The sequence below is a fragment of the Benincasa hispida genome, chromosome 3, assembly GCF_009727055.1.
Source record: "Benincasa hispida cultivar B227 chromosome 3, ASM972705v1, whole genome shotgun sequence".
Lineage (NCBI taxonomy): Eukaryota > Viridiplantae > Streptophyta > Magnoliopsida > Cucurbitales > Cucurbitaceae > Benincasa > Benincasa hispida.
Genome location: NC_052351.1, coordinates 40,956,688 through 40,970,051, shown reverse-complemented (window position 1 = coordinate 40,970,051; position 13,364 = coordinate 40,956,688). Strand labels below are relative to the sequence as shown.

Sequence of the window (13,364 nt, the reverse complement as noted above, 5' to 3'; positions counted from 1 at the left end):
GTATATAGGATTTGAACGAAGTATCCTTGAGAAATCTAGGAAAAGAACAGTGTGGTTGACTTGCTAAAGGAAGTCTTTAGCTTATGCTTGAGGACAAACATTGTTTAAGTTTGGGGGTGTGATAACGGGTAGAAATGCACGTTATCATAGTACTAAGTTCTTAAACAATGTTGGCTTGCATTGATAAAACATGTTAAATTGCGTCCATTAAGCATCAATTTCATAATATTGCGGTCGCATGCGTTCATCGCATTAGAACAGTTGATTTTTGTGCAGAATATGCGATGACGCAAGGCGGAAATTGCGATCATAGGAAATCATTGGTCGAGCGCAGCATTACCACAAGGCTTTGCAGTGATCGTGTTCGCAAATATTCGCCCGAGAAGGATCGCCGCAACTTGGTCAGCGCAACAGGGTGAGCGCATCTGGGTGAAAGGCTAATTAATCGCGATGGGACAGAAAGCTGACGACAGTCGAATCCGAATTAAGTTGATAGCCGATAATGATCACAAGTACATTCAGTTTTTCGGTGACAAATATTCGGCGCATCAGTCAGGAATTAAATCCGTCCCATCTGTACAACCATGAGAGAGAAGTCGACTTTCACCCTAGATGCTTTATAAATACCAAGGGCATCCTTCAGAAAAGAGGTTAATCGATTGATCAGTTAATCAGTTCGCACGTCCTTGTTCATAGTTTTCTTTCGTTTTAAGGCGGACGCGAGAGAGGAGGTTGTGCTGACAGATCGTTCCGGTAAGTTTGGGAGAGCATCAGAAGCTTCAAGGATAGAGAGAGGGCCGACGCTTGCGGAAGCAGGAACATCTTGGGAACTGAATAGAGATTCACACTGTAAAAGCCTCGGTCAGCAAGGAATTACTATCAGGCTCTCTACCTCTAACTTATATTTATAATCTATGGTTTCATATCACATCATATGCAATATATGAACCATAGTCCTTTTCTCCTCCATTAGATATAAATCATATTTATATCACTTTCCTCCAATTAATGTATCTTATACATGATGTCAACTATATCATATATAATTGATCAGTTCAATCATATCATATATAATCGAACTCCCTCTTGTCAATTAGAACACTTCAAACTGACTCAAAAACTGATTCTCAACTTGAATCCATTGAGCTACCAAGGGGACATTATGGACCTATGGTTCGAAGTTCCAACGGTACATGAATAGCTGACTAAACTCTTTAGCCACGAGATCCACCATCCGTAAACTATCAGGTATTCTACTAAAGATCGAAGACTACACTTTTCTCACCACAGATATATTTCTGTGTCCATCAGATATAACCAATCATCAGTATGATAACCCTTCACAAATACTTGTAAGTACAGTTGGGCCAATTTATTGTTTTGCCCTTGTAGTTATATCTAAATCTTTAAGTACCACTGATCTCTCTAATGAACAATACAACATAGTCCTACTATGTGTGGACACCTCTCGAGCCATGAGAAGGTGTGTGGCGCCACATCGTTCAAGCTCCGGAATCAGCCCTTAAGGGAGCAATCTATCTACTTACCCCTGCTTCGAGGAAGGAGTGAATTCCATCTTGTGTAGCTGAGTTCCCAGCTCCCAAATTAGACGAATCCCCAAAATAGTAGGTTTGAGTCGGCGATCTGGCCACTGAAGTGAAGTTCCCAACTTACTCAGGATTGAGGTCATGTAAATCAAAAGACTGCGCTCAAAGGTAGGAGTTCCCAACTTACTCAGGATTGAGGTCATGTTACCTATGGTCATCCTAGTGAAGTGAAGTCTCTGTCATGAATGACATTATATAACGAGACTCTAACATTTTGTGGTCCGAACTTATACAAAATCTTTTGTATATGACGCCTTCGCTCGCATATCTCCACATGAATGATCAGGATCAGACCATCTGTAGCAAATCACAACACTTGTAATTATTATACAAAGCGTGCCGCATCCGTAGCGTTACCAGGATAAGGTTTCCCTCCTATATCCATATACTACCGACCATTTTGGTTATCACTTAAGACATGATCCATCTTTATGTCTCCACATACATGCTTAATTTACAACGACGACCAAAGATTTTAATTTATTGGTTTTTGGTAAAGCAATTAAAACATTCAATGTTCCATAGACAATAGTGAAGAAAATATCATGAATTATTACATCACAAACGTTTGTTCAATACAGTGTTTACAAACTATAAGACCCAACGAGAGTTTAGGGCATCATCCCCAACAACTTGTTGCAAAAGAATGTAATCAACAAGAAGGAATTGACTTTTTGACACTTTTTCATTTGTAGCTAAATTGTCGTTGTTAAATTTTTCCTAACTCATGTGATTTCCTTTCAATGGCCTCTTGTCCAAATGGGTATCAATAACGCTTTCTTGAATGGAGATTTGTTTGAAGAAGTCTACATGTCCCTATCTTTAGGTTATAAGACTAATGAAGTTCCTAATAAGTGGGAGAAGCTTGCTTGTCATTTGAATGGATCAATTTATGGTCCTAAACAGGCATCAAGACAATGGTTTCTCAAATTCTCTTTTACCTTGTCTAATCATGGATTTATCTAATCAAGGTCAGATTGTTCCCTTTTTACTCGTGGCAGTGAACCAACATTTGTTGCCTTAATAGCATATATTGACAATATCTTGCTAACTAGATCTTCATCTACTGAACTTGATGCTAACGATATCTTACTAGTTCTATAAAGAATGTTCTTAAGGAGCATTTCAAACTAAAGGACTTGAGCCAAGCCAAATATTTCTTGGGACTAGAACTATCTCGTTCTCAACAAGGTTTAGTCCTATCCTAAAGAAAATATTGCTTACAAATCTTGAGGATATAGGTTATCTTGATGCAAAACCATCCTCACTCCCTATGGATCCTAATTTCAAACTTTCGAAGAAGAATGACACTGTTTTAGCTGAAGAAGACATCACTTGTTATAGAAGATTGATTTGACGACTTTTATACTTGCAAATCTCTCGGCTAGATATATGTTTTGCAGTCCATCGTCTAAGTCATTTTTTACAAAAGCCAACAAATGTTCATTTGAATGCAACTCATCACTTTTTAAGGTACTTAAACCAGTCACGTGGGCAAGGAATCATGATCAAACCAATAGATACTTTTCTTTTAAAGGCATTTGTAGATGCTGATTTGGGAGCTTGCCTTGATACTAGGCGATCCGTTTTTGACTTTTGTATTTTTTTAGGAGACTTCTTAGTCTCATGGAAGTTGAAAGAGCGGTCCACATTTTCAAGGTCTTTAACAGAGGTTGAATATAGAGCATTGGCTTAAGTTACAAGTGAATTGTTGCTAGCAATAATGTTTTGTGATAACCAAGCTGCCATAACAATTGCTTTCAATCCCACATTTCATGAACAGACTAAACACATAGAGATCGATATTCATTTTGTTAGGGATAGGTCGTTGAAGGTTTTCTCAAAATACTACCAATCCGCTCGAGTTTTCATCTTGCAGATATGTTTACAAAAGCTCCTTCCTACTTTGTTTTATCTCAGCTGTCAAGTTGGGAGTTATTGACATTCACCATCCAACTTGAGAGGGAGTATTAGACTTTTGTAATTAACAGATCAATTGTATTTTTGTTAATTCTTTGATATTTCTTGTAATAACCAGTTCGTTATAACCTTCTATTCATAAGTAGACCCTTATGTAAAGAGGTTTCTACACTTGTGTATTTATTTTAAGTGGAGTTTCTCATTCATATTGAATAGAAAGAGCTCTTCCCTTTATTCAACACGTGTTAATAACAACATAACTGGTTTATTAGTTTAATTAAAATTATTAAATCTCGTTTGATAATGATTTTGTCCTAGAATTTTATTTTTGAAAATTAAAGTTTAACAACATTATTTCTATTGATTGATTTCTTTATTGGTTATCTAATTTTAGGAGTATTTATAAACCAAGGTAAATTTTAGAAACTAGTTTTTGTTTTTGAAATCTGATTAAGAATTAAATTGTTTAGTTAAAGAAAAGATGAAAGCATAGTAAAGAAGTTGTAGAAAACGAAGTGTAGTTTTAAAAAACCGAGTAGTTATAACAAATCCTGAATAAGATCAAATTAGACAATTAATTTTAGCGAACTACTTTAACCAGTATTTTGTGGCTTTCACATTTCGAATGTGTAAAACCACATTTAGATTGCATTGAAGAAACTATATCTGAGCAATAATGAATTGAAAGCAGACAGAAACCGTGTAAAGCCACTTTTGAGCCTAATGCTAAGGAAGGTATCAAAAACCCTTTTAACTTTTTCTTTTTCTTTTCTAAATCACAGATTTCTCTAATCCTTGATAAATCCATTAGAGCTCTCTCCGATGGGCAGTTCTATTGATGTTTGCTCAAATATAATTACATCTCAACGATTATCCAAAATTATAACACAAGCCATCGGTAGAGCTTTCTTTATCAGACCCTGCATTAATTCTTTCTCAACCTACAAAGCAAGGTACTATTTGGAAAAAGAATCAAAAGAAGAAAACAAAAGTATAGGCAGTGATAAGTGCAAAAAACTCTCAATTTCTCATATTGATGGTATATAAATGAAGAGGGGTAAAAAGAAAAGAAGCAAAAAAGAAAAAAGAAGTTACAAAATCTTTTAACTTCAGTTCTGCAAAGGGTGTGCTGCAAAGTGAAGAAATGGGAAGGGAGAGAGTTGTATAGAGCTAGAAGAAACGAGCAATCATGGCCCAAACAGGGAAGACAAGGAGGAGGAGGATGCCGAGAGTGTTGGAAATTCCATGGGTTTGAGTAAGAGAGTTTCTGAAGCCACCAGATGCACGAATGTGCTCTTGTAAAAGGTAACATCCAATTATCAAACATATGAGCACCCCAGCCCAGTGGTCTCTCAATGTGTGTGCAAAGAACCCTGGTGTTGCCACTAGAAGCAGAATCAACGACCCTGGAATCTCCAACCAATCTGCAAAAACCAACATCATAACCTTCTTTTTTTACATGTACCCCATGTTGTAACCTAGTTATTTAAGATATGGCCAACGTAAGTATAACTCAACTGTTTAAGACATAAAATTGGCCAAAAGATCAATGGTACTTCAAATTCTCACTCTACATGTTGTCGAAGTGCTCTCTTTCTATATATATATATTGAAAATGTGATGCAATGCCATTCATTTGACTTGTATTGAGGTTCTACAAGTTAATGTCCCCGTTTGGTAACTCTTTGGATTTTGAAAATTAAGCTTATTCACTCTTCGTCTTTTATAAAGATTTGCATCTTTCTAAAGAAAAAGAGTTAATTCTTTAGTCAAATTCTATAAACAAAAACAAATTTTTAAAAACCACTTTTTTTTTTAGTTTTCTAACTTGCTTGGTAGGTTTGTATTTCTCTAAAATAAAAAGAGTTAATTCTTAATCAAATTCTGAAAACAAAAATAAATTTCTAAAAACTACTTTTTTTTAGTTTTCAAAACTTGATTTGGTTTTTGAAAAGATTGGTAAAAGGAAGATAACAAAGCATAAAGTTTAGAAGTGGAATGAGTGTTTATAGGCTTAATTTTCAAAACTAAAAAAAAAAAAAAAATGTTTAGTCTGTATCTTTCTAAAGTAAAGGTGTTAATTCTTAGTTGAATTCTAAAAACAAAAATAATTTTTTAAAAATTACTTTTTTTTTGCTTGATTCGCTTGATTCTCAAAAATTAAAGATAAAAAAAACCAAATGGTTAATCAATAGGGTCTAAGGGACGAAAATAGGGAGAGATTACAAGTTAAAGGAGGCAAATGGGTAAAAGTTTAGGGAAAGGGGAAAAAATTAAACCTGAAGTTTTTTCTTGCATTAGCATGTCATAGAGCAGAGCCACATTCTCTATCAAGCACTCGCTATGTCGAGTTTAAACAATTACATCGTGTTCACCTCAACAAATACAAGGTTGAAGAAAAATACTGATTGACAAATGCCTCTTTGTAGTTAATTATTGAAATGCATCATAAATCCAAAACAACCCTTAATCATACACAACAACAGGATACTGATGAATAAGCAAGCGGTGCAAGTAAAACTAACAAAGACCATGCTGCTTACCTGGGAAATGTCGTGGAAAGAAGAGCCTTAATACCACTGCGACGAAGGCAATCCATTTCCCAGCATCCCCTCTTAAGGAAATCAAGAAGAACCACAATATTTGTTAACGTTCGAATACAATTGGATAAAGCTTAAGAATTAAACCAGCAAGGAAATGAGAGTGACTATCACCTCAATAAGTCAAAAATCCCTTGAGGAAGACTGAAGAAAATGTAGGGAACAAGAAGTGAAGTAAGCATGTTCGTTCTCCAGTTTGTGCGATCCAAAATCAACAAGTAGCTGCATAATTATGTTAAATTTTAGAATCTCAGAAACTGTCTCGAGAAGGAAACTAAAGTAATGAAGCAAAACAAAGCCATTTTATTAGAAATAAAGCACTCACATGGCAGCAAAGGAGGCAAGCCATTTGAAAAAAGAAGTGCCAAGGCCCTTTCCACCGAGCTTGGTGGCATGTTCAAGAAGCCTGGTGGCTGCAATTTTAAGCTCATTGATATCAGAATTAATCAACTCCTCCATTAGAGGATCACTATTTAGAGCCAAGTATGCCATCCTCCCCATTTCGGCTTTTGGGTCCAGAAGAAAGTGTCACAAGGAAACGACAAATGAGAAAGTTCTGAGAAAGAAGAGAGAAGGAAGTGGAAGAGTGAGTGCGGCATTTCTACAAACACCTGGAATGCATTTTTATAGTTTCAAATTCAAAGGAAGTGGGTAATAGGAAAATGTAACGGGGATTGGTCAGGCTCCTTGTTTTCAGCAAAGTTAGTCTTAGAGAATGCCAAACGGTATGAAGTTTCGGATCAGATTGGTTTTCGGGTTTGACTGAGAGCCATCACCACCCAAGTTCTAGGCTTACTTGGTCATCTATATTCATATCCTCACTTCACTTTTGTTCCTCTTCTTTGGCCAAGTTATTCTCACATCTGTTTAAGGTATAGGGAAATGAAGTGTCTTGGCATGAAAAAAAAAAGTTGTGTTAATAACACTCAAAATTTTCCATCTTTCACAAATAACACCATTTTTCCCCTACTCATTTCAGTGCATACCTATAAACATAGGAACCTTTTTAGACAATACGTGAAGTTAAGAAACTATTCGAATTTGATAGTACGAACACTTTTCTCATTTTAACTATACTCATTCTATTGTTTATACCTACATCAACTAAAAACTTATTATTATTATTATTTTTGTCTTGGTCGGGATTCGAGATCCATAAAAAGAAAGGATGATTTGGATGTGTCGTTAAAAGATGTTAAAATTTGATTTTTCCCCTTAAACTCACATACCTACTAACACAAATTGAAAGTATAGAGTTCTGTAAGGTTTAATATTCAATTTTATATCCAATAGATTGATTAATTTTAAATTGAAAAAAATTTTAAGTTCTTAAGTCCTGGGTATAATTTTCATTTAGTCTTGGCTTTTTAAAAGTTTAACTTTTAGGGTGCAATGAGTAACATTTTTAAGACTAATAATTAAGTGCATTGCAATATTTTAGAAGAATTGCAAACATAGCAAGATCTATCAGTGATAGATTCTAGCATTATTAAACTCTTATTAGTGATAGACTCTATCATCGATATACTTCTATTGGCAATATGGTCTATCATTGATAGACTATGTATATTGAATCTAAATTTTGTTATATTTGCAAATTATTTTGTATTATGCTATAACTACAAATACTTTGAATTTGATTGTTATATTAGCAATTATCCCTAACTTTTACCCCTAAGCTTTGACTACAATTTCTATTTGGTCTTTAAAATATTACATTTTTACCCTTTGAATTTTGAGTTTCATTTCCATTTGGTTCTTAGGACTTCAAAATTTATATTTTTAACTTTGATTTTTCTTTAAATACTCACTTTTAGACCTTGGTGTCAATTTCTACTAATTAATTCAAAGAATTATAATTAAATAGCTTTCACTAAGATTTGATGTCTATTTATTAAAGAGAGTCTTACATCATAATTATTTTAAATTAGTTAACCAAAATTTGACAAATACCACAATGATCATTAGTAAAAATTCAAGGATAAAAGTGTAAAATATTGCAACATAGAGACCAAATTAAAACTAAACTCAAAACTCTAAAGTAAAAATGTAACATTTTAAAATCTAGGAAACCAATGAAAATTAAACTTAAAACTCGACAAGCATGTAACATTTTGAAATCTAAAATCCAAATAGAAATTAGACTAAAATCTAAGGACCAAAAGAGTTTTTTTTTTTTTTTTGGAATTTTCAATGACCTATTGAAAATTTTCGTTCAAGATTTATTATACACAATTTTGAAAGTGGACTATTAAATACTTTTTAAAGTGGAGTAAACTTGTAGGCAAATTAAAAAAGTTTTATAATTAAATTCAACGATTGAAAAGAAAAGGTTTAACAAATATTTCAATACAAATTAATAATGAATTATTTTTAAATATAGAAAAATAAATCACAATATTTACAAAATATAATAAAATTATAAAACTATCAATGATAGACATTGATAGTCATTAATATTGATAGATACTGATAGAAGTCTATTAATGTCTATCATTGATCGTTCTAAAATTTTATTATATCTTGTAAATATTTTCAACAGTTTTACCCTTTGAAATAATTTTCCATTAATTTTGTTTTCTATAACTAATATACATTTTGATCCCCCACAAAAAAAAAAAAAAAAAAATGCTGATTCCGCTGTTAATTATATTAAGCTGGTTGTATTAGGGTTTCATCGAGTGAAATTTACTCCTCCATAAACAATTCCGACTACCTTTTACCATTATGATTTACTTTAATCAATATCTAATTCAACTATGAACTACATAATTTTTTAAAAAAAGTGTAATATATTCTAATCTTATTTTGAAAAGGAATACCATATTTACACTTTGGTTCAAATAATATACTGTTTATGAATATTTTATGAAAGATAAAAATACCAATTTTGATTTCTATACTATGAAGTTTGTTTTGATTTCTTCCCTATACCTTTAAGTACTAAATTTTAGTTTTTTGTACTTTCAATAAATCTTAAAATTAGTCTATATAATTAGTTTATTGATTGATTTTTTTTCCAAAACAAAATAGTCTTAGTCTTGAAAAAAATAGTCTATATGTGCAGGGTTTTTTAGAAAAATAAATCAGGGAGGTATATTCACATAGTATCTTTTTTTATGAAAATTACCATTATTATTTGACCAAATTTTATTTTAAAAAATAACTTTATAGGACTAAATTTAAACTTTATTAAGTACCTGAACTAAAATTGGATAATTAAAAGTAGAGTGACTTAAATAAAACAAAATAAAATAATATATAGACTAACATGATATTTTAGACCTTTGATACAAGTTAAGTATGATATTTGGACCTTTACTAAATGAAACTAAGGATGGAATAAAATGTCTCTAAAAATGAACTAGATATTATAAATATGTTAAATTATGTGTAATGTAGATGACCATTATTAGTCTCCATTGGCCATGTGTCACTTATCCATTACCCATGTGTCACTTATCCATTACCCATGTGTTATCCATGTGTTTCAATGTTACATACTACTAGTTTCCATGTAATCCACTCATACTTGCCAAATTGTCTAAAAATAGTAGCATTTGATAAGTTTTGAAAGACACACATATTGGTGATCAATCCAAAAAGATTGGAGAAAGTGAAGAAATCCATTCTTTGTTATTTTACTTATATATTATATTATATTTATTTTTATTATATATTATTATTATTATATTATATTTTCTCTATATTCGTGTTCTCTTTATGCGTCGTTGTGCTCCTCAAATTCACAACACGTTATCAGCACGATGTTTCTGCCATTTTTCTCGCTAAAGGTAGGTCCTAAAGGTATGTTGGTTTTTCTCTCATCTTTGTAATTAATAAATTTAACATTATTTTGTATATTTAATATTTATTTAATTTCTAATATAAATACAATATTTTATAATAGTGTTGCCATGACAAATCTCACAAAATAAGAATTTGTCGCCCTTGATATTATCGACAGTAATTATTTGTCATGGGTACTTAATGTTGAAATCTAACTGGATGTTATGAATCTTGGAGAGACTATTAAAGAAGGAAATACGACATCCGTCAGAACAAAACAAAAAAGTTATGATTTTCCTTTGTCATCATCTCACGAGTGATTGAAAATGGAGTATCTTACAATAAATGATCCTCGTATCTTGTGAAAAATTTGAAAAAGAGGTATGGTCATAAAAAACAGTTATTCTTCCTAAAGCTCATTATGAGTGGATGCACTTGAGGCTACAAAATTTCAAATGAGTAAGGGGGTGTTTGACTCACCAACATGAGTTGAGTTGAGCTGGTATAATATATCAACTCATTGTTTGGCCCGCCAAATTTAAATATTGGTGGAGTTGAGTTGGTATATTTTACCAACTCATCCCAACTCTCCCTTCTTCTCATGTTTTCAATAGCTCCACCCATCGGTCATTGTCACACTCCGAAAACTAACTTTGGGCTTCGACAACGATCTCTGATGAAAACTTCAGCGACCAACTCCAGACTCTGACAACCACCTCCAATGGCAACTCTGGGCTCCGAAAACCACCTTTGATGACAATTCTGACATCAACTCTGAGCTCCGACAAACTTCACGCGAGCAACTCTGAAAACCACTTCCAGTGGCCCAACTCTGACGACCACCTTCACGCTACCAACTCCGATGACCAATTGTCTCTGACAACAAACTACGATGACCAACTCTGACAACCACCTTCGTAGGCTCCGACAACCACCTTCGACTGTAAACTCTAATATAAATCACCTTCGATGATCACCTTTGAGCGAGAAACTCTGACGACCAACTAAAGGCTTCGACAACCACCTTCGACGACAAACTTCGATAACCAACTCTTATACCACCCTCATGCGACTAATTTTGTGCTCCTACAGTCACCTCTGGCTACAATCTCCAGCGAAAATCATATTTGATGATCAACTTTGACGACCACTTTCGTTCACCCAACTCCGGGATTCGAAAACTATCTCCGATGACAAACTTCAACAACCAACTCCAATACACATTCATTTGACCAACTTTAGGCTCCAACAACTACCTCCGACTACAAACTTCAGTAAAAATCATCTTCAATAATCAACTTTAGCAACTACTTTCAACTACTATAAGACTGATGATTGTTAAAGTATGTTTATAAAAAATATTATTTTATCTACATTAAGTGCAATATTCATACGTAATGAATTCACATATCAAATGAGTGTTAAGAATATTTCGACGAAAAATATATATGTAGTTGAAAAGTATGTAACATATAACAAAAAAACTTATAAAATGAAAAAAAAAAATTTCCTAGAACATTTTCCAACAAGAATTTTTTTCCAGTAAGAATTAGTGAAAAATAGAGATTTTCTCTTTGATGATCCTCCAAATTTAGAGGAAATGAAAGTGAAACTATTGAAGAAATTTGGTGACATTCCATTGGTTGTTACGATGATGGGGGAGATTTACTTAAAAAAATACATGACATAGTAAGTCGAGCAACAATAGGAAGAAGAAGATGATTATAATGATGATAATGAAATTCATGGAGAAAAATTGGCCAGAAAGTTTTAATTTCGCTTTAGTTTCTCATTTTATTTAGACATATTTCTACAAGAAATGTAATGGGTTAATTGTTGTTCATTACCCAAAAAAGAAAGAAATAAAGAAAAGTTCTAAAAATTAAAAGAAAAAAAAATTACAATTCATATTTTATTCAAATAAAGATGGGTAGAATTATTAAATAAAAAAATTTCAAAACAAAAATAGTAATCATAAGGACATATTATTTAGAGTTCAAAAAACTGCATTAGATACTCAGATATATGAACTCAACTCTGTACCCCAAACACAAACATGTGAACACAAACTAAATAACTCTGTACCCCAAACGCAGATATATAAACTCCACAGACATATGAATTTCAGACATTCTATCTTAACCCAGCGCCTCAAACAACCCCTAACTGATTACAACTCCACATTATTTAAATCAGTTTGAAACTGTTATTATGTAGAGAGAAAATTACTGATGCCGATATGTTAGAGAAGACATTTTCTACATTTCACGTCTCGAATATGCTCCTACAATAGCAATATCGAGAGAAAAGTTTTAAACAATATTCTGAATTAATTTCATATTTTCTCGTGGTCAAACAAAATAATGTATTATTAATGAAAAATCATGAATCTCGACCAACTGAGAGGACACCATTTCTTGAAGTGAATGTTATGAATTTTAATAATAATTATAGTCGAGGTCGTGACCATGGTAGAGGAAGAAATAATTATTATTTTCGTGATGGTCGTTCTTGTTGGATCGACACCAGCACACAGTGGAAGAAATCAAGATCCATAAACATTATATTTCATTAATTTTGGTTGAAAAAAAAATGCTAAAAACAGAGTATAATGGGTTTCATGAACATACCTTGGCCAAACCAACGAAATCTCCATTTTCAGTTGCAAAATCCTCTGAATCCTTGTATAGACCACCACAATATCTTTCCTACTATCCTCTTGGTGCTCTAGATTGAGTTGTGGAACTTAAAATAAGCTGGAATCAAAGGAAATATGAAGAAAGCTCAGTGAACCAATCCATTGAAAAACACCTTCTTCATTTGAATTTTTAACCAAAAATTCATTTGGTTCTTTTTCATTTTCTTCACTCCAATCTCTTCAATATATTGTAGACTATCATGCAAAGAGATGTGTTGCATGGGATGCAGCTCATGTTTGGAGTAAACTAAAGAAGAGGTGGTGAGTTCTTTGTAAGCAAGTTGAAAATGAACTTTGAAAAACTCATTTTCAAGTTTTGTGTAATTTTTCAATTTCCAAAAATCCATTTTGATTTTAAAATCATATTTATTTCTAAAATCAAAGTTTTTTAATTTTACAAATTAATTTTCTAATAAAATTAATAAATAAATATTTTTAAAAAATTAAATAATTATAATTAATTTAATATCTAATATTAAATTAATTTTTACACAAATTCATCTTCATATATTTAAATCATATTTAAATATATTTTCTCCAATTCCGTTTGATTCTAATTTGAGCGTTTCAAATTAACTTATCACACTACTCTAGAGCTAATCCATTTCCGAGCTAGTAGGGGGACCTTATGGACCTACAGATCATGGGTTCCAACGATCCGAGATTAATCGGCTAAACTCATTAGATCGATCTAATCCCCATTCGTTAACTAATAGGTCACTCCACTAAAGCCCATAGTTGAACTTCCCT

At 32.6% G+C, this 13,364-nt stretch overlaps 1 protein-coding gene across 1 annotated transcript; it reads right to left on the bottom strand.

Moving 5' to 3' along the window:
* Positions 1-4,458: 4,458 nt before the first annotated feature.
* LOC120074204 (cold-regulated 413 plasma membrane protein 2-like) lies at positions 4,459-7,086 on the bottom strand. The gene is made up of 4 exons (XM_039027255.1): positions 6,453-7,086; positions 6,242-6,349; positions 6,071-6,141; positions 4,459-4,951 (listed from the first exon to the last, which is right to left on the bottom strand). The coding sequence occupies exons 1-4, from the start codon at positions 6,626-6,628 to the stop codon at positions 4,698-4,700; spliced, it is 609 nt and encodes a 202-aa protein (XP_038883183.1). The 5' UTR covers positions 6,629-7,086; the 3' UTR covers positions 4,459-4,697.
* Between the last annotated feature and the right edge of the window lie 6,278 nt (positions 7,087-13,364).